The sequence below is a fragment of the Mycteria americana genome, chromosome 9 (genome assembly GCF_035582795.1).
Source record: "Mycteria americana isolate JAX WOST 10 ecotype Jacksonville Zoo and Gardens chromosome 9, USCA_MyAme_1.0, whole genome shotgun sequence".
NCBI classification, from domain to species: Eukaryota; Metazoa; Chordata; class Aves; order Ciconiiformes; family Ciconiidae; genus Mycteria; species Mycteria americana.
The window spans coordinates 69,652-94,509 of record NC_134373.1 but is presented as its reverse complement, the minus strand read 5'-3'; the positions used below and the strand labels follow the sequence as shown (position 1 = coordinate 94,509).

Below are 24,858 nucleotides of genomic sequence, written 5' to 3'. Positions count from 1 at the left end.
CAGATCCAATAAACTCATGTCAGGCCTGTACTATAGTGTATCAGAACACACACACACGTACACACGTCATCTGGAAACTTGCCAAGGATACATCATTCTATCAGACTTAATTCTGTAGTCGTAATTTTCATATTAACTTGTCTCTCGGTTAATAACTTAGTTAATACAAGTGCTGGCAGCACCAAGTTCAGACTGTAAGTTTAGCAGGGTACATACATATATGCATTTGTTTCTATGCTTATTTTAAGAAACATAATATCAAGACTTGGTGCATTTGCTTTAGGTTTTTTTAATTGATAATGTTAAATTAGGGGCTTATGTTAACTGGCAGCTTTTGTGACTACTCATCTCTAATTTCTGCAAGCTTAAATCTTACCTGTTAGAAGACAAGCTATTCGCCATCATTTGCATGATGCCGATTTGGCATCTGAACAGATCAATGTAAACTACAGTCATTTTCTCCTTATTTAATATATCACTATGACTTGCATGGTATATATTCCTGTTAAAAACAAGTTCAACCATAGCCTCAAAGCTGCCACTGTGTTAGTCAGTTCTAGCCTATGGGCGTAGGGATAGTGTAATATAACATAATGTGGGCATAGGGATAGTGTAATATAATGTAATGTATAGGAGCCTCTTCTCTTGTATGCCTCTTCTGCTACACTCAATTCTTGTTCCTTCTGCAAATGTGCTACCTTTATAAGTTATGCTACTAATGGGCTGGATAGTATCACTTAATTCCATTTAGTCTGCTTGCTCTTCACTTTTTGTAATTCCTACTGATGCTCTGCCATGGTTCAGTGTGGCAAGCAGAGGTCCAGGAGAGTCCAACAAAGAAGGTGCATTTAAAATGCTGGTGGAACTGCAACCTTAGAGCTCTGTTGGAAAAAGTTACTCATCTCTCCAGAGAGCTGAGTTTGTGATTCTTAAAAGAAACGTGGTCCATGGGAATGCTAATATGGAAGTCTTGAAGACAGCTAGAAACTCTTAACTGTCTTACTGCATTGTGAATAACTGAACATAATTGGCTGGCATCATAACAGTTTGGTCAGTGCAGCTAAGGACAGGAGAACACCGGATATACTGGAACACATCTATTTAAGTTCATGAATCCTTGTACAAATGCATTCTCTTATTTTCTCAGGGTGCGTTTGGTAGAGAGAGGTTCTCCACACAGTCTGCCGCTTATGGAGTCTGGGAAGGTGAGAGACTGAGAGCAATTCTTCCTCCTCATGACCCTTACCTGGGTGGTGAGCTGTTTCAGCTGGATATCAGTACAGAATCTGTGCAACGAGCTTCACTAATCACAGTATATCTAGGAGAGGCACTAGAGAGAGCATAAAATGAACAGCTAGTTAAAGTGAAGCAAAGCAATAGGATATGTTGCTACAACTGAAAAAATCAGAGGCCTTCATGTGGAAGGCATTTTTCAGGTGTGAAACAAACTTCAACTCTTAAGCTGCAAAATAGCTGCTTAGAGTTTAAATCATTAAACAACTTGGCAGAAAGAGATGGTTGATACCTATGGTGCAGAGAGGAGTAGAAGGGGAAGAATTGCACAGACTGTTGAGTTCTGTGGCTCTGCATTATTAACTTTTCTTTTGATGAATTCAAGTTCTCTTAACTTCTATTTTAAACATTTGCTTCTTATTCAAGATTCTTCCAGGGGTAAAGGTCATCATAGCACACACAGAAACCAAGGGACCTCTGGGAGACTCGCATTTAGGAGAGGTAAAACTTGGATGCTGTTGTACTTTGTTTATCAGCAGTGATTTAATATATAGCTAAATCATGCTAGATAAATGCCTCTCTCTTAGTGGGATGTCCACATAATGTGGCAAGTGAATGAACTCTACAGAGAGCTGCAACTGTTGCCGTACTTGCATGTACCATCTGCATGGTTTCCTCCGTCCTCTGCCAAACTACTGCATGCCAGTACCAGGTGATATCAGTTGACTAGTCTGTCTGATTGGCAGCTAGAAGAGGCAGTGAATATCGCTTGTACTCCCATCAGTGGACAGTAGTAATGAAGTAATTCACTGTTTGGTTTAATCTTTCTTTTATATACATCTGGATTTGTGTATATTAAGATGCCAAACTAATAGAAGATTGCAGGTTAACAGGTGTTCCTTTCCAGTAAGCCAAATGCCTAGTTCATTTTCCCTCTTTACCACCCCCAATTACTTGTATATAAAACTCCTTTTTACTCCTTTTTCCTGATCATTTTCTGTGAGGCAGAAGTTAATGAATTATTTTAATAAAACTACTTGTGGCATTAAAGGAGCAAAAAAATTGTCAGTGAAGCAGATCTTTTAAATCAATAAATGATACTGCCTGAGTTTGGCAAAATAACCTATGTTTATATGGGAATGATTCCCCTTTGGTTTTGTTTTTGTTTTTTTAATCACCTAGATATGGGTGAGTAGTCCACATAATGCTACTGGTTACTACACAGTGTATGGAGAAGAAGCACTGCATGCTGATCACTTTACTGCTCGCTTGAGTTTTGGAGACACTCAGACCATATGGGCTCGGACTGGGTACCTTGGCTTTCTGCGCAGAACAGAACTTACTGATGCTAGCGGAGGTGAGAGAAAACAAATACACTTACAGAAGCATGTGTTTGAAACTCCTTGGGGTAGTTGAGCTAGTGAAGAGTAAGCTGTCCTGCAAGTTCATCCTGACTTCCATCAGAGAAAAGTGCTGAATGTAACAAGAATTGTTACTCTGTAGATACTCATTGATTATAATGATACTGGGTAATTGTGCAAAATGAGAAATTCATAATGCCTTTTTGACAGATTTAGAAATCATGTTTATCTTCCTTCATTTCCACTTACACAAAATAATATGAGCACATTTGTTAGAAGCACTAGAGCCTTTCTACTCACTTTCCTCTGAACCCCTTTCCTTACAGACAGGATGCAGCATTTCAGTGCTGATCTAGAGAATACAAATAATGTTGTCATTCAGCAGTTTTAGGACATCAGAAATACCAGTGATTTCCCAGCCTTTCAGAAGTTAAAGGTCTAGAGGAGTAACTTCTCCATAATTTTTCCAGTATAGAAAATAAATAGTTAATCTCATTTTTTCAATCTAAGCCAAGATGTCTAAACTTGAGAAGTGTAAGCAGATGGAAGAAAAACTGCTCCTTTTTCTGTTGAGACAGAATATGGAGTAGGTATAACTCTTGATTATCACACATTTTTAAAAAAACCCACAAAAGTAATCTCTAAACATCCTAAGAAAAGTTTGACTGCTTATAACTTATTAGCAAATGTATATTGTTAATTGTTTGTGATTGGACTTAAATGAATGGTGGTATCTACATGGATAGTGTCAGTGTCCCCTCATTGCTGTCACTGGATAATGAACTGTAGGGGATTCACAGACACCTTTTACATTTCCTGTAATCACTCATGGTAAAAGATAGAAAAGCAGCGTTCCCACTTCTGGAACATAAGTGTCGGTTTGTGGGACGCCATGCATGTCCATCCTACTTTTAGTCCTCCATTATGTGAAGGAAGAAGAGTGAGCAAGGAGAGCAATTTGTTGAAGGTGCAGACTTTTGTTGAGGAGCTACCCCATCTGTTGCAGTGGATGCCAGTCCAGGGTTCAGAAATGGTCTGTGATGTAACTCTGTTGGATCTAGTCGCTAAGAGAGGGTCATCCTCCAGTCTACTGTGCTGGTGTGCTACTCAGTCTCCCTGGGGCTCCTGAGAACAAGAAAGGTGCTCCGGCTGGAGAAATCCCTGCAGCCCGCTCAATTCCATCTCTTCCAGAGCAGTGTTGTGCAGGCTTCCCTCTTCCACAGTCAGAGTGCCATCAGAGAGCAAAAGGTGAATTCTGGTAAAGAAACAGTCTTTATCAGAGATGTGTGGTATCCTTAGTCCACAGCTACCACCATTGCACAGAAAGGTCCCTTCTTGGCACCAGGCCTCTCCACCCGTTCAGCCTACATAGTACACTGAGCAGTTCTGTGTGGGCCAGCCCCTCCGGAGACTCTTTTCCTGAAGGAATGTGGTCTCAGGCTATTAGTGGGAGCTGATGTAACGTAGATCCAGCTCACTGAAAAAGCTTGTACTGCATGTCATCTTCCCCTTCAGAGCTGGTAGAGCATGATAAAAGAACACTCAACCAGGGTGCTCTAAGCTGTCCTTGCTTTCCTCCTCTCTGATTTTCTAGGGTAGTTACCTGACCTCCAGGGCACATTATACTGCTGCTTGGTGCAAGATTCTGCACTGGATGCTTTGACGGAATTGTCCTTCTGTCACTGTTCAAAGTGAAATGGCTCCCTGTTCTTGAGAAAGCCGGTAGTGGACAGAAATTGGAATCTGTGAGCAGACATTCACAAAGAAAGAGAAGTTGCAGGTGGCAAAGCACCAGATTACTATAGCAAGTTTTTGTGCCTTGTAGCTTTCTGAAAAACCATGTATCAGAGATTTTTGACACTGTGGAACAATGTCAGTTGTCCTTTAGTTTGTCAGCATTTGAGAGGCTATGTATGGTGCGTTAACGTAGCAAGTACACATGAAATACAGTGCAGCTTCCCAGCACGCTTTTCATCTCAAGTTACATGATTGAGCAGAATTATAAAGTGGGTGCAAAAAAGGCGAAGTTGAACTGAACACAGTTACAGGATGAATGTGGCAATGTGGAGAGCATGTCCTGCAAGAAGGGCCTAGGAGAGCTTTGCTTATTTAACCTAGCAAAACTAAGGCTGAGGAGGGGATAGAGTTGTCCTTGCTGCATTAACTTCTTAACTTAAGAAGCTGAGAAGAATATTGCTGGCATGAGGACAAGTGGGTATAAGCTGGTTTTAAAAAGAAACAAAAGTTAAACTTGGAAGTTGGAAAAGTGTTCCTATCAATCAGAGGAGAGAAGTTCTCTGGTAAGAATAGGGGGACAAAAAGGTGCTTTAACAACGGATTTTGATTGGGTTTATGAACTGAGATTACATTACATGAGAGAAGGGGCAGCACTGAATGATCCAGAAATTCTTTTTAGTCTGGTTTCATTTGCTTGGAGTCAATAGGCGGAAGTGCTAAATAACCTCTTAATTCTCTTCTCTCCAAATGGTAGAGCTTGATGTGTATTATAGACTCCTCCTCCTAGGAAGCACCAGAAACATCTTAGAATGTCAAGAATAAGCACGTACAAATAACCATGTTTGTTCTGTAGATCCGATGGTGTTTTAAATGTCTGTGCTATCTTGCAGAGAGGCATGATGCCCTATATGTGGTAGGCTCTTTGGATGAAACACTGGAGCTCAGAGGAATGAGGTACCATCCCATTGATATAGAGACCTCTGTAATAAGAGCACATAAGAGCATTGCAGAATGGTAAGAGCCTCGGTATTACTTTTCTGTATCCTTTTATTTCTTCTAAAGCAGCAGAAGTCAAGCTTTGTGGAACAGCATGCTAGACAGAGCTTGCTGTAGAGGGAACTCACCAAAACTTTGCTTAGAAACCGCTGCAGTGAGAGTAACTGAAATGTAATGCTCCTCTTTCCCCTGACTCCGCTGCTCATACAAAAAAAAAGCCCACACCTTTATCAGGGTCTGATCTTCATAGTCTGAAAGACAGGGAGGGCAGGGCATGAATGGGGCAGCAGAGCACTTGCAAGTTGTGTTGACTTCCCTGGCTGTGTATGCACTTGGGTGTGGTAAACACATCTCAAGGGTTTCTTGAACGGTATCTTCTAACATATATTATTCTCATTTGGTCCCAATGGATGATGTATGCCATTTGGCTGTAGGTCCTCTTCAGTCTCAAAGTGGTAGTGTTTACTTGTAATCTTTGGGAGGTTTTGTCTTTCCTTTAATGATCTCTGACGATTTACACAAGTACATTAATATCAAGTATGTACACACTGAATGTGAAATCTTTATGGTTCCCATTTCAATACATAAATGCAAAGGACTCTTAAATACATGATCATGTACATATAAGAGAAAAAGACCTACTTATATTTTGTACACGGACAATTAAAAAACAAGTGGCAGAGAACATCCCAAGAAATTACAGCTTTAATACCTCTTGATTTACGAATATTTTCACATTACTATTCTATCACTTGTTCTCATTTATTGTATTTTTCAAGTACTTACAAAATTTATTTCCAGTGAGTCTCTCTTTGATAACAAGCTGCCTTTGACTATGTATTTTTTTCTCACCATTAATATTTGTATCATGCTGACAGTGCTGTGTTTACATGGACCAACTTGCTGGTGGTGGTTGTGGAATTAGAAGGCTCAGAACAAGAAGCACTGGACCTGGTCGCGCTGGTAACAAATGTGGTTCTGGAAGAGCATTATCTCATAGTAGGTGTTGTAGTCATTGTGGACCCCGGTGTTATTCCTATCAATTCCCGTGGTGAGAAACAACGAATGCACTTGAGAGACGGATTTTTAGCTGACCAGTTGGATCCTATTTATGTTGCCTACAACATGTGAAAACAGAGAATCACATCAAGGCTAAAGCACCAAAATCAAGGGACTTTCCGAATAATAACATCAGAATCCTTTTTCTGTGTTTTTAAAAGCTGTTGAAGACCTTAGGAAAATGGAGATACTAATCTTCACAGACCTTCATCTCTCAGATTGCATTTACTTTCATAAATCCATTGTAACAGTTACAGCTGTCTTAGGATGGAGAGTTTACTGGAATTCCTGAAGGAAATGTATTAGAACTATCTTGGACCAATGTTTTTTTTACAATAATTATGAATGTCAGTACTTGATGCACTGCATAAAAGGACGTAAAGCGGGGTGGGGAGAGTACACCAGCTGTGAGGAGGACTCTTGGAAACGATACTGAAAGTTGTGAGTAACCGTTTGGAGTTCACCCTCCATGTGATCGTTTGCAATATATTGGCAGTATCTGGGTTGGGACGTAACTTTCAAGATTGCACACATCTCTACCATATTCTCTACTGTACTGAAAGGAATTTTGCACATATTTGAGATTTAAAAATGCACCCTTTTTATTTTAAATCACTGACTCATCCCCATTCAGAAGAAACACATACATTCCAATCCCATATTCAATATAACAACAATTATGCTGCTGTTCAGCTTTTTTGTACCAAGCAAAAACAAATACTGCAACTGTAACAAGGTTACTTATCGTGCCATGCTGGACTCTGTAATGCTATAAACTTTATAATAAAATATAAATTCAGTTTTAACTACTTGATGCAGGAGCCTTCACTGCTCTTGCTGTCATAACTTCATGTTAAAGTTGCTTGTTTTCATAGTATTAGCTGTTAATTTCTGCCCTGCAATAATGCCAAGTATTTGAAAATTCATTCCAAAGCCAATAGTCCCTGAATGATTTGTAGAAATGTTTACAAAGCATGGTCTTACAATATGTTTTCCCTGAATATCCTGTGCTAAAACTTATGATAGTGATTTTTTTTTTTTTTCCACTATGGAAGAGATATTCAGTGTTAGTTAGCTTGACCTGCTGTGGTACAAACTTTTTTTTTTTTTTGAGAGTTGTATTTAGACAGACTTTTTTGTTCAAGCTGAAATATCCAGTTGGTTGAGTCACACTTGACTAATTAAGGTTTTGAAGTTTCTGCCTGATCTAATACTGCAGTGAACCTAATTCAGAAAGAGAATGTGAAATTATTCAAATACTTCATGTATTTGAAGGTAAGCACGAGACTAGCAAATAATTATTTTTATAGAGTTGTTGAAGACTTTGAGCTACATAAAATTTTTTTAATAATGCATGGGTTTGGCAAAAGAGCCAGGTTTTTCTGCAAGGCAATTCTGCCTGGATCAGTGCCTAAGAAAGATGGGTGTCAGTCTCCTGATATGCGGATATCAAATTGACTCTTGGTCGAATAAACTATAAAATCTTCAACAAAAAGCTTTCATATATAGTAGTTCTTTGCCCTCATGGTGTTTTACTGTGGTGTATTATACAGCTGCATACTCTACTACAACTGTAATTATGTACAGAACTTGTGTAACTTATTAAGTACAGCAGCCTCTACCAGTGGACTATGGGACACTCCTTGTAACAAAACAGCTGGCGAAAGGAAAGAACTACCTAACCCCAATTTTAATGTTGTAGTTTTTTTAGCAAATAAAGCATTGTAAGATTTTTGTATTGAGATATTGATGACAGTGAGACAAGTTGCCTTGTAAAGTAAATCTAAAGCAAAAAGCACATTAAACATTTCAAAACAGCTCTTGAGAAATCTGACTTGCCGAATGTTGAAATGTAAGCTTGTTTTTGATCTAACAGCATACATACAGTACAGAGTTTTCACCTGTGTTTTGGACAGTTTAATGCCTGAAGAGGCTTTTCTGCAACATTTCATTACAGTTGCTTTACAATTAAAGAAGTTGCACATCCTCAAAAGCCTGGATGTTCCTGAATTTCGTGTTTTCAGTACCCAAGCTGAAATGCTCTCTGGGGTCTGGCTTATCTCCCTGGGTCCTGCCCACCCACAGCAGGCACCTGCCACACACCACGTTTTCGAACCTCGGCGGTGAGGAGTACAGCTGGGGGGGGGGGGGGGGCGGTGTTTCACAGCCCTCCCCTCAGCAGCGCGCTGCTTATTTCGCGCAGCAAAGCCAAGGGTTAGTCTCGACAAGAAAGCCCTGCTGGGTCAGCGCAGGGGGCAGACAGGAGGCAGGGGAGCCAGCTGTGCCGCCAGCACACGGAGCTGCCTCGCTCCCCAGAGCCGCCGTGAGCCCTCCGTCGGGGGACAGGCGCCGGCCAGCTCTCGGCCTGTGACCCCGCCGAGCGAGAACATGGCGGCCGGCAGCCCGCACCTCGCTTCCTAACGTCACCACCGCGCGCCGGCGGCGCATGCGCGCGGGGCACGGCCCGTGCCGCCGCTTCCGGGGCGGCGCGGGGCGGTGTGCGGGCCGCCGCCATGGTGCCGGCGGGGCCGCCGGGCGGGCCGGGCCGCCGGGCGGGGGGCGGGCGGGGCTTGGCGCTCACCGCCGGGCCGGAGCGGCCCCACAGGTGCGAGCAGTGCGGGAAGGCCTTCGCGCAGGCCGGCGCCCTGGCCAAGCACCGCCGGGTCCACACCGGGGAGAAGCCCTACCGCTGCCCCGTCTGCGCCAAGGCCTTCGCCCTCTCCTCGGGGCTGGTCCTCCACAAGCGCACCCACACCGGGGAGCGGCCCCACGCCTGCCCGCTCTGCGGCAAGGCCTTCATCTCCTCGTCGCACCTCGCCCTCCACCTCCGCTCCCACACAGGCGAGCGGAAGTACCAGTGCCCCGTCTGCGGGAAGCTCTTCCTCCAGTCCTCCCACCTGGTGCGCCACAAGGCCATCCACACCGGCGAGAGGCCCTTCAAGTGCGAGGACTGCGGCAAGCTCTTTGGGCGCGCCTCGCACCTCACAACCCACCGCCGTGTACACACGGGCGAGAGGCCTTTCAAGTGCCTGCAGTGCGAGAAAGCCTTCACGCAGAAGGCTGGGCTGGTCCTCCATGTCCGCCTGCACACCGGGGAACGGCCCTACAAGTGTGACAAGTGTGGGAAGAACTTCCGCTCTTCCGCCCACCTCGTGTCACACCAGCTTCTCGAGTCGGGTGAGAGGAACTTCAAGTGCTCCACCTGCGGGAAGGCCTTCAAGCAGGCGTCATCCCTCAAGCAGCACCTGAAGACCCACGAGGCACGCGAGCCTCACCGCTGCTCTGTCTGCAGCCGAGCCTTTTCCAGGTCCTCTTACCTCCAGCTTCACATGAGAACACACAGTGGGGAGCGGCCGTACCACTGTTTGCTTTGCAACCGGACATATGCCAAAATTTCCACCTTTGAAAAACATTGTAAAAAGCACCAGCAGGATGAAGAGAGGCCTGATGCTAGACCCAGGCCAATAACCACCAGGGCAAAAGCACTGGCTGAAAAGAAAAAGCAGGAGCAGAAACAGCAGCACCAAGATGACAGCCTTGAGCAACCTCACCATGCTGACCCAAAGCAGCAGCAGGTGGAAAGGCTGTAAAAGTCACTAAAACAAGAACTGTTCCTGGTCCTCCACAACATGGCTCACGGGAGGTAGAGTGTCTGGTTTAATTTTTATCAAAAGAAAATGACATGCACCAGCATTACACCAGAGTGTCTTTCCAAATGGAATTCTTTCTCTGACACAAGGTTCAATGCAAATGCTTCTCTGAGGTGCAGCAGATATGTAAAAGTCTGCCGAGGCTCCCCAGAGTTGGTGTGGTGTGCAGAATGCTCCGTGCTTACGGGGGGATTCCACCCTGTTCGCAGGCCCTGCTGGTTTTGTTTTATGTCAGCAGCGTTTTCTAACTGACTTCCAGGGGTTCCTGACCAAAGCGCCTGCTTTTACCCAGATTGAAAGAGGGATGCCTCTTTGTATGCGGAAATAAATTAAGTTGTAGTCTCTTAAACGAAGGCAAGGTTTTTGTTTGAAGAGGCAAGAGAGGTGGCACAGCTACAGAAAACGGATTTGTACTAACAGCGGGTTTAGAAAACAAGCAGGAATTTATCCTGCAAAATGTGATTTGTTTTTAAAAGCACTGTACATAGCGAGAAGATAGCATCTTTGAGCCTTTTCTGTTTTTCTCACTGTTAATTACAACAAGGCATTGTACTTATCCAGATAATGCTGCGTATGAAGTGCATTTAAAGCATGGCAGATTTTACTGCCAAAGCAACTTAACTCATCTTTCTCAAAACTAATGAAGACAGCTGTCAAAAATCTGTAATTCATCTTAAATTAAATGAGTCTGATGTTTGAAATACCAGCTTGTAGTAAAAGTACAAGAATGATTTTTCTTTTTTTTTTTTTTTACCTGATCTTTCAGGAATGTAAAATGTAGTAACAAGAGAATTCTAAGCCCCGTCTCCTGAATTAACAAATGACTGTAGCTGGTTTGCTGGCCAGTCACCACGCTGAGGGAATGAGGCAAGATGCCACAAAAGGGTTGCTGCCGAAGTGGAATGTTGCAGTTATTCTGGGGTGTGAGATTGGACTCCAGTGAGGACTAAATAACTTTGTAAGCATTAATAAAACTGCCTTTATTGCAGCAGTGTTCTTGGTGAGACAGCACTTTGTACTGACTTTTTATAAGCTTTATGTCATTCTAGCAGCAGTGCTCTGAGGTTACTTTATGCCTTTATTTATCGCTTATTGTTACCCAGGAATTTACTGTAGCAGAAGAAAGGAAGCAGTGAGTTCATTTTAAGTGCACGTTCCTAATTTTCTGTACCGAGTCCCTGATTTTTTTAAGGTTATTTCCCTTCCATTGTGTGAAAACACGTATTATGCACTTTAAGGATCTTGGGTAGGCTTCTGGTTTTGGTTTCTATAGTATCTTCACAATTCTGTTCTAAGGCCAAAAATGGAATTTTCAGAAAACTTGCACATTGAAAGTATTGCAGTGTATCAGGCCAGGCACATTGAAAGTATTGCAGCGTATCAGGCCAGAAATCATGTTAGTAGATGATAGAGCTGGATTACATCTAAGAACTAATTTACAGCTAGCAAAACTGCATTGAATAATTCTCTAACTTTTTGCACGGGTATACAAAGATATAACTCGTATTGTTGAACTGACGTTTATATTCAGCTGGTTAATATACTTTAAATATTGTCGTGGTCAGATAACTTCAAATGAGATGTTTCTAAGCCAGAGTTTCTCGTCACAATGAATTGTAACGTAAATTTTTGCCACAGTCTTTAGATTTTGTTTTGTGACCAATTGTGTTGTTTAGGAGGAACTAGACACACTGGGTTTTATTTCCAGTTCAGCTAAGCCAGTGCCATATAAGCAGAGTTCTATCTTTTTGGTATTTCAATATATGTCATTAAAATTATATACACCGCTATCTTTTCCTCCAGTCTTTTTTTTTCTAATGGTGTTCTCACCTAAACATAAAAGTTTGCTTATGGAAGTAAAAGCATTTGCTAATTTTCTAGCATTCCTTAAAACTTAGCTTGCAAAGGTAACTGCAAAATAACAATTTGTCTTTATTTCTGGCATTTTTCTTTGCTAAACTTGGACGACAGTGCCATAGTGGTTGTGTCTATACTTGTAATGTGGCATGCCTACATGCAGAATCAAAATTTCAGTGGCAAGAAAATATAAAAGTGGCCTTTTAAAGATCAGTTTTATGTTGCTCCTTAATAGTTTTGGAGGTGTTTTGTTTTGTTTTCTTTAAAAAGATTCACATTTTGCTCTTCTAGTTTCCTGCTCTGTCAGCTGCCTTCCCCCTGCAATCAGAAGCCCTCATTGTTCGGGATGCAGGATGAACTCAGACTTTGTACAGTAAAATGCAGTGTCGAGAATATTTCAGAATGGAAAAACTGAAAATATGCTCTAATGCCCTGACTGTTGCAGTACAGTAAGTAACGCCAGGCAAATCCTTTAGATTTAATATCTGGTAGGGGGAACAAATTCAATCCGTGGATTACTCGCAGAAATGCTGCCACTTTCTTTTGAAATGTATTTTTCAGCTTAATGTACAGAGGGAGCAGGGATGCGTTTCCATGTCACTAGACTGCCAGGATGGAGGAGACCCTCTCAGTGCCATCACGGCTTGCAGCGCAGAGTTCTGAACGTGAGGGAGACGTGGCCCAGCGGCGCAGTGCTTTGTTTACACAATTGCTTTACTCCATCCAACAAGGTCAGGAACATTCCTTCTCTGGGGTCTGTACAAGTCCGCATTTGATTTGTGGGAAAAGCGTATTTTGTTTTTAAGATAAATTATTTTTCTTGCTATCAGCACATGAACTCTGCTATTGAATGATTCAGCCTGAATGCTGAATCATCCCATCAACAGTTAACAAGATGAAGAATATTTTTTTTTCAGATGTGCTAACAGCAATAATCAGCACTCCCAGTAAGATTAGGTCGTATGTGGAAGAACTTTTTTGTGGAGGTCTGTAAGCACTCTTCCAGTGCTGGTAATTTTGTGTCTGATCCAGAAAGAGGGTTCCCTTTTACAGATATGCTTTGCCTATAATTATCTAGGGAGAGAGTAAAAGTGCAGATTCTAATCTCCCAGAGCAAAAAGTAATGGCAGCATTTTAAATTATGAAAATGTAATTCGCCAGAGGTACAATACAGCATGTATGTACTAAGTCCGCCCCCATCTGTCACTTTTCTAGTTTGTGAAGTTAACTTGAGACTGTTAAACGTCTCAGGCTCCTCCTGTTGTTCTACTTTCTTCTCTTTGTTTCACTTTTAGTACTATTGATAAGTAATTCTTGTCTTGACAGGGCATTTAATATAAGAAACCATCCGTTGGTGCCCTTCCTGGTGGGAAATTCACTTGCATCCTCTTCTATAGGGAGTCAAAAGCATAACTGACAAATGTGTCCAAACATCAGGTAGGCACTGCTAGTGAATGCTGCTGTTTCGTCCTTGGGGAGCCTCCTGGGGCCCTGAGGGTCCCACAGTACAAACCCCAGAGCTCCATGTTACCAATACAGCCTTTCTGCAGGTTGTCCTGGTCCAGTCTGCACAAATGACAGAAATGTGGATTTTCTGAGCTCTCCTAGGATCGATGCAATGTCAGATCAATCTAACCAGTGCCAGAGGTATTGTAAGAGTGCATGCACACCTTGTGTATCCAGCAGGCTGATTTCTGTTGGCTGGGATGGGGGCATAACTAAAAATTATTTCATAATGTCGTTAGCCTACCACCTTCCATTCTTGAAGAGTGAACTGTCCCTGCCAGAGCCTGAAAACCAGTGGTGTCAGGACTGGCACTTTTAAGTATCTAGCCTGTCATTGCTGGGAGGTTAATGAGTTGCTTAAGCCTTTCAAGCCTCCTTCAGAGCCAGCTGTGATGTCTGCCTTGCAAAGCTCTGACACCTGCTCCTTGGTCAGCCCCAAGGCTGAGTGATTATCTTTTTTCCCCAGAAAGCCTTGCCGTGCTTCTGAGCCCCTCACAGCACTACTCAAACCCTTTGTTTGAGTACTGCTCCAACTATGGCAGCATCCTTTTTCTAGGCTGGACACAGGGGGCTTGCACGGTCCATGGGGACCCTAGGGTGTTAGCAGAGGTGCTGCGGGCAGCTGGCTGTGGCTGTGGCTGCGCCTGCGCGTGTGAGCAGGCAGCATGCCAGAGGGGTCAGCAGTGGTGAGTTGTCAGCAGAGGCACCTCCTGCTACGCACTTGGGCCAGTGTTGCCCAAACTGCTTTGCCTGTCTCCCCTGCCTTGCCAGTGTGCAGCTGTCCCCACAGTCCATGCTCTCAGCTGAGGCACCGCCTGTGTCAGAGAGCAGCAGGACACAACGGGAGCAGAGCTGCAGTGCAGACTGGGTGGTGCTGAGGCCTGTGACCATGCAGTCTCTGTTTCAGGATTTTCACTTCAGGAAAGCTCTGCTTTCGTTGCTGACTGGGGAGGAGTGTCCAGGGCTCAGTGGCCTGAGCACCGTGTACAGCACTGCTGGCAGTCAGGGTGCTCACCTCAAAGGAAGACACGCTCTCTTCCTCCCTGACAAGAGGCACAAGCTCTGCTGCACCTTCTTCTGTGCCAGGTAAAGCCTCTGTGAATTCCCAGCGGTGGTGTTGCTAAGTCAGGATCAGCCTTACTGCCAGAAACACGTGTGCAGTCATACTGTGTCACTCCCTGCTCCTGCTCCCATTGCTCACCAAGGGACAGGACAGCCTGCTCTTTGTCTCACCAGCTCTGCCAGCATTCAAGCCATGTGTTAACACCTACAGCTCTTTGCTGCTGCAATGCTGTGCAGAGCTGCTGAAAAGGCTCCATCTTGGGGAAGGATTCCTCATCCATGTGAGCGCTGTTGGTGCTGTGAGACAGAAGGCCGGTGGGACTTGGAGACCTGCCAGACAGCCTCACCTGCAGACCCTTGTGCTGAAGCATCAGACCCCTCTGCTGAACTCAGGTTCAGGCTCGAGAGAGGGTCGTGAGAGTCCCGCCTACCCTGCCTAACCTTGGGGACACTCTAGGACAGACAGTGTCCCCATTCATTGTCCTCATATGCTGCCTCAGGTCTGTACAGCTGTTGGAAACAGTTGAACTGAGAACTGATGAGGATGTTAAAAATGTGATAGAAGTAACTTTGATGCTAAACAAGCTCTCAACAAATAAGCACTACCCTGGAATGGCAAAACTACTTTTTTAATTCTAGACGGAGTAGAAGATGTTGTCTTCAATGTATGCATGTGTCTGCCCGAGTGTCCCCTTTCACAGTTTGGGGGAGGAGATGAGAATAGCAAGAGGGTCCCTGTCCAAAGACATGTCATTTTGTGTGTGAAATCATTATGAAATGTGGAATGAGGTAAAAATGATAACAACATCTGCGGGCATCTTTGTCATGAATTTGTCACTTCAGATGTTGATAGCTATGAATGCCTAACTCACAGGTATCACTGAGCTGGATGGCAAGAGCAGACCGAAAAAGGCAGGAGCATAGGCTTCAGGGAAATTGTCCTAGGTTTCGTTTTGGCTTTGCAAAGGCTCACCAGTGCAAGTCCCTGGATGACCCTGGCAGCAGCGGACGCATCCTGAACAGCAGCACGCCCACAGAGGTGCATTGTGCTCCTTTGGCCTCGCAGATACATCTGCCAGTTTGGACAGCCAGGCAGAGCGTGGTGGTGGTGACAGCCTTGAGCTGTTTGGCCAGCCACAGTGATGCCAGGGAAGAGAGGAAGGGTCAATGCCCAACAAGAAACCCAGGGGCATGAGCCATAGCAGTGCTTCAGGCTGCATCCTCCAGCCTTCCCCTCTGACAGCGCAGGGCAGCCAGGGAGCTGCATGCAGCCTGGGACAAAAGGACACATATTTCTCCAGAGACTAATTGCGGCCCAGAGACAGAAAGAACATTTTATTCTCACCGTTTCCACACACTCTGGAGGCTGCGCCTGGTCTACATTAAAGCACCGTGGTCACACTGAGCGGTTTCCCCCTTCCCTTCTGACTCAGCCTGGAGACCTTGCCAAGGCACATCCCAGGCCCAGAAGCTGTCCCCAGCCCAGGCGCCTCATACGCTTTCACTTCCAGTTCTGCAGGCTGCTAAAAGCAGGAAGATTCATCGACAAGAGAAAAGCCTGGGCTGTTAGATGGTTATGCTTTGCCTTTCAAGCCAAGGGTGTCTCAATTTGCCAAGAAATGCATGGGCTCTGCTGAGCCCCTGTGACGGGACAGGGGCTGTGCTGCCTGGGTTAGTACCATGCACAGGGTGGTCAGAGCCCACAGGGATCAACGGGAGCCTTTCTGTTCAGGCCAGTGGGCTCAGAACCAGGCTTCTGTAACCAGCCCCTCTGCATCACCTCCTACTTCAGCTCTTGAATTTCCCTTTTCCCTTTGCAAGCAAGCTTGGATTGCAGTGTCCGCCTGCCTCCAGCCCCGTGCACGTCCTTGCATACAGCAACAGGGAACGAGCTTGAGACAAGGCATTCGCACACTGCATCCAGCCAGGTGGGCACTGGCCAGTAGGTTTTCCTGAGCCGTGCAGGTGTTTCTTGTTCACAAAGCCACAGAACTTAATAAGCTGCTTAAGTCTAGCACAAGCTTAACTCCAAGGAGCCCCTAATCGCACCCAGTCTTTTTCCCAGAGGAGTGATGCTGCTCTGCATCTCTCCGCCATGAGCAGGAGGTGCTTGCCTGCTTCCCACCAGCTCACTCGTGCTCAAAGAACTCATGGCAAGCAGCGGTGACCATCGCAATGAAGGCTACAAACTCCTGGAAGTCGCACTCTGCATCCCCATCGCTGTCCAGTGCCTCCATGACTTTGTCCACAGTCTCCTGGTCTTTGATCTCCTGAAGGGACAGAAACAGGCAGCCAAAGCTGGGGAGGATCAGAGCGAGGCCCAGATAGTAACATGTCCTAGCTTTTCAGGTGCTCTCATGGCTGAATCTCTGTTCAGACACATCCCAAATAGCTCGTTGCTGTTTCCCATCTGTGTTGGGACACCACCCTGTGCCTGCAGCAGCATCTGTGCAACAGCGACCCTCCTGAAGCAGGAATCGCAGCCACAGCTGTGCCGCTGCAAAGGGGCATCTTGAGCCCCTTGGGGCAAGGCTGTCCCCCCTTCCCAAGGGAAGAAATTTCCCTAGTATCCAACCCGAACCCCAGCCCCCAACGCAGGCAACAGCGCAGGCTGTTGCCTTTGTCCTGCCACCTGCTCCTGCAGAGCTGGAGCAAAGTGTTTTAACACACTGCTGCATGAATAAACCCCTTCCCCTGTGCTTGCTTCCCATGGGAGGTGGAGTTAGCAGAGCCCAGCAGCTGCTCAACATGGCTCCCTGAGCCCGGCCAGGCACACTGTACAGAGGGCAATACTTACGCCAAGGAAATGGGTCAGCTCGTTGTTAATGAGCTCCTTCAGTTCTGATTTCTTCAGCTTGTGCTTGTCTCCCTCCTTCCCTGAATACTGGTGGAAGGCATCAATGATGGCAATCATGGCCTTCTCCAGCTCAGACATGGTCACAGCGTGGCCCTGAGGTCAGAGGAGCGATGGGTGCATTAGCCTGGGCAAGCTCCAGCGATGCCTTTTGCTTTGCAAGCGCAGCCGCCCCAGGGCTCCCCCCATGTGTCACCAGCACCGGACCCTGCGCTCAAAACATGCTGCTGAAAAGCACCACTAGCAGCTCTCGCTTCAGGGAGGAAGATTCTGAGGAACCTTGGCTCTGCCTCTGGGAGCTCTCGAGGAGAGGAGAGCCACAACGTGAGGAGTGCCCAGTATAGGACTGGTGCATGCCGGGAGCTGACACATCCCCTGGGACTGATGTGAGTTTGGTGCCTTGGGTCTTTGTGTGGGCAGAGTGTAGGAGAGAAAATTAGGAGAGGCTGCAAAGCCCTGGCGGCTTCCAGCAGGGTGCTCCTGCATCTTCCGTATGTGCCGACCTGGCTAGCAGGCGGCACGTTGTCACTTCACCTCTTCTTTGGCTCCCGCTGCTTAACCCATTGCTTTGTTCTCCTTGCTTCGGAAAGGTTTTGCTGTCCCCTCTGTCACAGTTGCTCTCGCCTCTGCCTTTCTTGCCTGCAGGCCTGTCTCCAACTGAGCAGTCAGGGGAACCCAGGCAGGAACCAGTTTTGATGAGTGCAAGCGGGACAAAATAAGCACATCTCCTCTAACCTCCCTCCTCCCATGCTTGATCTGGAGACCCTCTCGGGAATGTTAATAATTGCGATTGCAGCGTTTCCTGCAGATTTTACAAACAGACAAACCAAAGAGACTCTGATCGAAAAGAGAGATGCAAAACCACCTTCCCAAAAGCTGTTGAATGCACTGATGCTGGGGGAAAAAAAAAAGCCTTATTGTCTGGCACTCAGTTAATTCATACCCCATGGATAAATGTCTCCTGCCCTGCAGCCTGGCTCCTGTTTCACCACCACAAGGCCCAACGCTGAAGGCACTAAATTTCATTCCATGGCCTGACTCTCAAGCTGACGCCCTCCCCCGTGCAGCAGTTGGTCTCCAAACTGCAAGACTGTTTCCAGTCAGGTAGGAAATGCTCCTGAAGCACTTCATGCATGCATCATAATCGCCCTTTGCATGCTCCTGCCCTGCCTGCACCAGGCTGAGCAAGCTGCCAGCAGCACTGCCTGCTTCCCATCCACAAGGCTGAGGCGTGTTTCAGCTCCCCACTGGCCTCTGCTGCAGTGGCAGAGCTCAGAGCTGCGATGGTGCACCCCGCGCCACCCCTCCCGCAGCAGCAGCCCACCTGCTCCGGCAGCCAAGCGCCTACCCCAGCATCCCCCAGCCCTTCTCACCTCCCTGCTGGCAGCGGGGCTGTGGCACAGCAATGCAATGCGGCCAGGCGTCCCGGGGACTCGCTGGCTTCTTATGCCCAGGGGCGGAGAGCCCCGGGCCCTGCTGCAGCACCTGCAGCGCCAATGGCAGCTGGAGGCGGGGGCATCCAGAGCTGGGCACTGGGCCCACACTGCGCAGGGATGCACACAGGGACGCATTGACTCGCTGCCAGCCCACAACCACGGACGTGGGAGCCATTGCGGAGAAAGACGCCGTTGTGAGAAAAAAAAATAACTGAGCAGTCAGCAGGAGAGCCAGCCTGGCGGCATCACTTGTGATGCCGCTGTCATCCACAGTAAAGGCAAAGAATTGTGAGGCCCAGCTGGACAGGCATGGTCAGAGCTGGGCTGGGGGCCTCAACACCTGCCCCAAGGTGCCCCACAGCCAGGGCCAGGCATGTGGGAACAATGGAGCCGTCCTGTCCCCGTGAGCCCTGTCCCAGGGCTGCAGCACCCTCTGGGCAGAGGTTTTTCTTGCATGTGACAGGAACGTCCATCACGGCAGCTTGTGCCTGCGGCCTCTTGTTCCTTTGCTGTGCACCTCTGAGACACGTCTGCCTGCGTCTTCTCTGCCACCCCATTAGTCTGGGGGACAGTGGAACCCTTTGTGGGGGAATTGCAATTGTATTGGGCTGCAAGTGGTTGAAGGACAGAGCTGGCAGCAGCAGCAGCTCCTCGTTGATGCCTACTGGGAGAACAGTGCCAGGTTCTGGGGCGTGCCTTGCCGTACCCTCACAAAAAGCCACATCAAGTGGCTTTGGGTTATAAAGGTGCTCTCACAAGGCTGTCACCCGGCCAGTAACTGTGACACCACCCTTTTGTCTGGGGGGGACCTTCTGCCTGAGTGTACCTGTTGTCCCTGTCATGGCTGCACAGATGGCATTGCTCAGAAGTCCTCTGCCAGCCCCAGCAGCCACCACGGGCATTAAATGCACTTTTATTTAATCCAAAGAGCTGCAAGTTTCCCCTTCCACCAGAAACTCCCGTGCAGGCTGGTGCACAGACCTGACGGAGGTGATACTTGGTGGGGGCCAGCGGGGCAGGGAAGAGGGATCTGGAGGGGAGCAGGTGACAAGCAGCAAGAGCAGCAAGCAGCATCTTTTGCTCAGACTGCTCCTGGTGGCACAGTACAAGCGGGTGGTTGATAAACACAGAGAAGCTGAAGAAACACAGAGAAACACATGAAAACCTGAAGAAAGCAGGTTTTCACTGTGTTTCATGGCCTAGCCACACTGTTTCCCAAGAATGAGACGAGATGAGCCAAAGTTGAAGCTGTCTGCTATTACTGATGTGACGTGTTTCCATTTACGCCTTTTTCACTGCAGCACAGGATCAATAATTGCTTTATGTCTTAGGCCTTTGTTGAATTTCAGACTCAGTGCAACTCAGAACAGGTCACCACTGTTACCAAGAAGACAGTTTACCAATACTCCATGATGGAGAGCCCAGAGTTGTCATTTTATTACCACGGTCAGCTCCTGTGGAGAAATGTGAGGAGTGTAAGAAACTTATACATATGTTTGTGGGGTAGGACGAAGGTCTGGATGTCTTAAAAAATGTCCCTTTGAAGAGGCAAGAACAGGTTGCTGGACAAACACAGTCCCTGGTACTTGCTGTGTTCCCCAAAGCTACCATGGATGCGATCACTAACACAACACCTACCATGTTACTTAACAGTTTTTCACATACTGGTGTGGAAGAAACCCATCCACATTGATAATTTCCATACATCAGCTCTTGAAAGCTTTTGTAACAGGTTCAAACACAGGTTTGGGAAAAATTAATTTCCCCAGTGTTAAGCTCGAGTATGTTGACTCTAAATGTAGACCTGACCACTGAAATTCTCACATTTATGGCATTGTGAATTGCAGCAGTTATCTGTGCTCTCATTGGACTGGCAGGGATAGGGGGCACGCTTTTAGGCAGTGGTGTTTCTAGTGTGGAGATAGTTTGTCAACAATCTCGCAATATTTGATTTTTTCAAGGGTATTTGTATTCACTGGGGAGCTAGCTATAAATGGGGCTCTGTCAGCAGGAAGGAAACAGTATTTTTCTCCATCAATAGCAATTTGATCTGGTAGATGTCTTAGCTCAGTCATTAGCCAAGAAATGCATCAAAGCACACCATTTCTAGTCAGAGACAAGGTCCTACCTTGGCCTCATTAAAGCATTTTCTGATGTCATTCTTGAAAGTGACCTTTTCTTAAAATGGAACAGAAAAATTAGCATTTGGCAGATCAAAACCTGAACAGTCTTGAAGTTCTCTTTCCTGCTTATTTGTACTGTCCGTTTCACCCCAAATCATTCTGACTTCTGTATTTTACAGGGAACGATATGGAATGATCTGCTGTGCTGGCTGATAGGGTGGGAAGGAGCAGCAGGATCAGGTGTGAACACCAGAAACCTTGGCCCTTTCCTGCCTCTGCTAATGAGCAGCTCCAGATGACTTCCCTGCTCCTTGTCCAGGCTCATATCCTAGCAAACACTGCTCTCCTGGCCTGGGTTGTCCCTGACTTGGCCTGTGAAAGTCCAGGAGGTCTGGGCATGGGTGTGGGGCTGACAGCTGGCTGCGCTTTTAGTGCTGCCCAAAGACCTGCTTCCATTATTTCAAAATTCGTAGTCCTGATTGTTGAACAGGACAGTGTAACCTTGGGGCTCCTTTCCTCAGGGTCACCGCTTCTTTGCCAGAGCTTTGGGCTGATGTGTTTAAAGAAACAGAGGGTTTTTACACAGCCCAAGGCCGAGCAAAACACTTCAGCCCTCTGCCTCTCTCCCTCTCCCCAGTAAAACACAATGTGGGCTCTTCATAGCAAGCTCAGGGAGAAAAGCCAGTGTATGTCTTTGTCTCTCTGGTGTGTGTGGCACCAGGCTCTGCCAGACCACGAGACAAAGGCCAGTGGTCATTGAACTAGGAGAAAAAAGTAATGAAAGCAGAGGAATTTGGGTGGGAGGGGGAAGAAGCTGCTTCTGCCTCCGCAGGGCTGTGCTTGCAGTCCCAGCACACAGAGGCATTGCAGAGAGCAGGTTCCCCGGCTCTATGCCATAGTGGCTGTTTCCATTTCTGTATCCACAAACACGACAGCCCGAGATGAGCTAGGGTCCTCATGAGAAGCCTCGAATGATGCCTAGAAGCAGAAACACCAGGACACATCTGGGAATTGGGATGGTGCTTGTTGAAGTTGTTGCAGGGCCCGGTTTAGTGTGCTGCACATAGGTCCAGGGGGCACGAGGGGTTGTGTCTGCCCCAGGAGGGACCCACTGGGCTCTGCACCATCTCTGCCGTCCCTGTGCAAATGTTGCCTCTACCTCCACCTGAGGACAAGGAGAAACTGGGCAGGCTCCATGGGATGAGCAGTGGGTCTTTTTTGCCCCCACAGAACAGACTTGCAAGGTTACGATGGTGCCTCCCTCTCAGGAACCACAGACAAAGGTAGCTTTACATCCACCTTAATCTCATAAGTCCTGGGCTCTGGGCTCTGGCTAACTGCCATTTCCCCCAGTCCCTTTGTTCCCCCACTGTTCTCCCAGCACAACCATGCACTAGGGTTGCAGAGGAGCAGCTCTGAACTTTGCTTCTGGCCCACCAGGTGCTGTCATCTTGGCAGTTTTTGTGACCGCTTAAGAAGACACCAAATAGTGCTGCTGCCACTGCAACAAATCTTACCTTGTCTGAAACATGGCCTTGAGCTTAGGGCAGTTCCTGGCTGAATTCAGCTGGAATAACAAGAGACTACTCTTTAAGTTCACTAAAAAGATGTATGAATATGTTCTCCATCACACCTGTGCTGAGAGAAGGCATTACAGCGTCGATCCAGAGCATCTCTCTGCTGTACAGACAGCAGCCCCAGTGGGAGAGGGCTGCAGGCTTGCTGGTGGAGCAGGGTGCTGAAGGCTCACACCTTTTGCTGCACGGAGCCAAGTTACCTTAACAGGGATAGAGGAAACCATGGGGGTTTTTTTAGATGCTTCTAAAACACCTGTGTTTCTGCTTAAAATATTTCTGCTGAAACAATGAGTGTTTCAGGTCTATCTTCTCCCAAAGCAGAGGCAGCCATATTTAGACCATGTTTTGTAAAATCCCTTTGATCAGATCCCTTTTAATACAAACTAGATGATATCCCATGGCTTTAAAGTACCTTTGCAATTTTTACTGTAGCAGCATAACAAATAGCAGTTGGCAGATAAGACCCTGTGAACTGAGTCTCGTGTGCTGGACTGCAATAAAATGGGGGAAGTTGTGGTGTTTGCTTTTATGAGCTGACAGCATCCCTTTCTCAGGGGAACACTTTCAGCCTCTAATGTCTCCAGCAAGCAGAGCACCCACAAACAGCAGGAATAGAGTGTTACCTGTCAACTGTGGTCTAAACCTCAGACATATAAAAACTAGTGTAAAAATAATGCCCAGGTAACAGGAGTTTGGCAATTATTAAAAATAAAAGTTTCATAACTAAAATGGAATTTCTAAGGCAAGCAGGTTGTATAGAGACAGAAAAATAAAATCAAGGGGTTCATCTCTCATCGCTGCCTTATTCCCAATAATATTAGGCAAATATGACCATAAATTATCTGAAGATTTTGGCATCCTCAAGGAATTGGAGATACTTAAATGAAGCTCATCTCTCAGGCAGATTCATTATGACAAATTTTTTTTCTTAAACCAAAAATAAACAACAGGCTATTAAGCCCCAAATACAACACCCATATCAGTGAACTTGTAGTTAGTTCCCTTTGTCCATTTAAACTGTGCAAGAGAAGCAACACAGCTCTCCCTAGTGAGGACCAGTGGTATGAGGCACAAGTCAAAGATGTTATCCTCATGCCATGACACCCCCCGGGAGGACTCCAGCACTGTTAGTTGTTCAGGCAAAATTCTGCTGTTACTGAACAAAGCCAGGGCTGAACCTGTGTGTGACCTAAGCCTAGTTTATAAAATAAATACCAAATTAATTCTGTAATTCCCAAATAAAATTACTGTATCCTCTCCAAATAATCCCTGAGGTTATGCTGGACATGAGTGAAGAGCTGTTTGCTAGCAGAGGAGCATTTTAAATTCAACTTGTAGTGTGTAAATATAGTAAGTATTAATTCACAGGCATGTTTCTGTCCTGGGGTGCTGATGGGTGCCACATTTGGGAGTAGCTCTTTTATCCCTGGGCCTCTCATGCTCCCTGAGGCCCCTGGGGACTGCTGTGCCAGGCGGTACACAGACATGGAACTGGTCCCTGCCCCCAAGGCCTTAGAGTCAAGGTTGAATTTTGATCACAAGTATTTACAGCCATGAATTTGGGCTTTTCCACCTGAACTTTCCACTGGCTTAGCTTGATTTGGTGTTGCCTCTGCAGTAGGAGGAAAACCAGGTCATTCTGAAAGGCAGCAGGAAGAAATTTTATCACTACATTTAAACAAGTATGCATTAAATTCCCACCCAGCCCTTCCAACACACAACAGCAGCAAGAAAAGCATCTCTGGCTCACACGTGTCCTTCCCAGAGCAGGATTTATAGTGTGTGTTATAAAAACAGTGCATTTCCTTGGAGGGACAGAGACAGTAAAAAAACAATGTCTGCAGGAGGAAAGGAAAGGGGAATTCATCCGTGCTGAGGATGTGCGCTCTAATTCTGTGTCCCCGCAGCTCTGGGATGTGGCTGCAGGGCCCCAGCCTGTGTCGGGAGGGTTTGCCAGCCAGGCATGTCTCTCAAACCCACTTGCTCACTGGCCCGGGAAGGGAATGCTGCTAAACATGGGCCAGCACTGGGAGTGTTAGCAGAGAGATGGGGGCACATCACTGGGACAGGGCAGGATGGGCAGAGCTGTGTCGCCTCCTCATAGACCTCGTGGACCACTGTCCCATGGCAGTGCCTGCAGGAGGGTGACCTCCACACACGCCCCTGACACTGCACCCATGCTGGGGGCACCGAGGCAGGGTTCACAGTGGGGACACGTGACTCTCCCCATCACCTGATACCAGAGGTGAAACCACCACCCATCCTCATCCCAACCCTGACAGTGTTTTTATAAGGGCTGGCAGACCCTTGTGCCCGTGACAGGATGTGCCACATGTCTGTTCTCCTGTAGCCCCATGGTTACAATACCTGTAAAGCATAACAAAATGTTTTATGGGTGTCACCCCTG

The 24,858-nt window shown here is 46.6% G+C and overlaps 3 protein-coding genes across 11 annotated transcripts in view; 2 read left to right on the top strand and 1 right to left on the bottom strand.

The window, feature by feature from the left end:
• The window catches only part of DIP2A (disco interacting protein 2 homolog A), a 131,586-nt gene extending 123,466 nt beyond the window's left edge, over positions 1-8,120 (top strand). For both annotated transcript variants that reach the window (XM_075511282.1, XM_075511281.1), the window contains exons 34-38: positions 1,148-1,205; positions 1,660-1,734; positions 2,416-2,590; positions 5,222-5,345; positions 6,206-8,120. In XM_075511282.1, coding sequence (XP_075367397.1) covers positions 1,148-1,205; positions 1,660-1,734; positions 2,416-2,590; positions 5,222-5,345; positions 6,206-6,458 — 685 coding nt within the window. In that variant the 3' untranslated portion in view covers positions 6,459-8,120. The remainder of the gene's footprint in view (positions 1-1,147; positions 1,206-1,659; positions 1,735-2,415; positions 2,591-5,221; positions 5,346-6,205) is intronic.
• Positions 8,121-8,874: 754 nt separating this feature from the next.
• On the top strand, positions 8,875-23,953 carry LOC142414758 (uncharacterized). Of its 8 annotated transcripts, none has more exons than XM_075512390.1 (4): positions 8,875-10,994; positions 12,185-12,342; positions 12,455-12,624; positions 21,054-23,953. In XM_075512390.1, the coding sequence occupies exon 1, from the start codon at positions 8,900-8,902 to the stop codon at positions 9,974-9,976; it is 1,077 nt and encodes a 358-aa protein (XP_075368505.1). In that variant the 5' UTR covers positions 8,875-8,899; the 3' UTR covers positions 9,977-10,994; positions 12,185-12,342; positions 12,455-12,624; positions 21,054-23,953. The 8 variants fall into 8 exon arrangements, with proteins under 8 accessions (XP_075368505.1, XP_075368504.1, XP_075368503.1 ...); XM_075512389.1 differs by having other exon boundaries at positions 12,455-13,330; XM_075512388.1 differs by lacking the exon at positions 21,054-23,953 and having other exon boundaries at positions 8,875-10,029; positions 10,803-10,994; positions 12,455-17,900.
• On the bottom strand, positions 16,591-17,396 carry S100B (S100 calcium binding protein B). Its single transcript, XM_075512394.1, has 2 exons — positions 17,259-17,396; positions 16,591-16,731 (listed from the first exon to the last, which is right to left on the bottom strand). The coding sequence occupies exons 1-2, from the start codon at positions 17,394-17,396 to the stop codon at positions 16,591-16,593; spliced, it is 279 nt and encodes a 92-aa protein (XP_075368509.1).
• Positions 23,954-24,858: the final 905 nt, after the last annotated feature.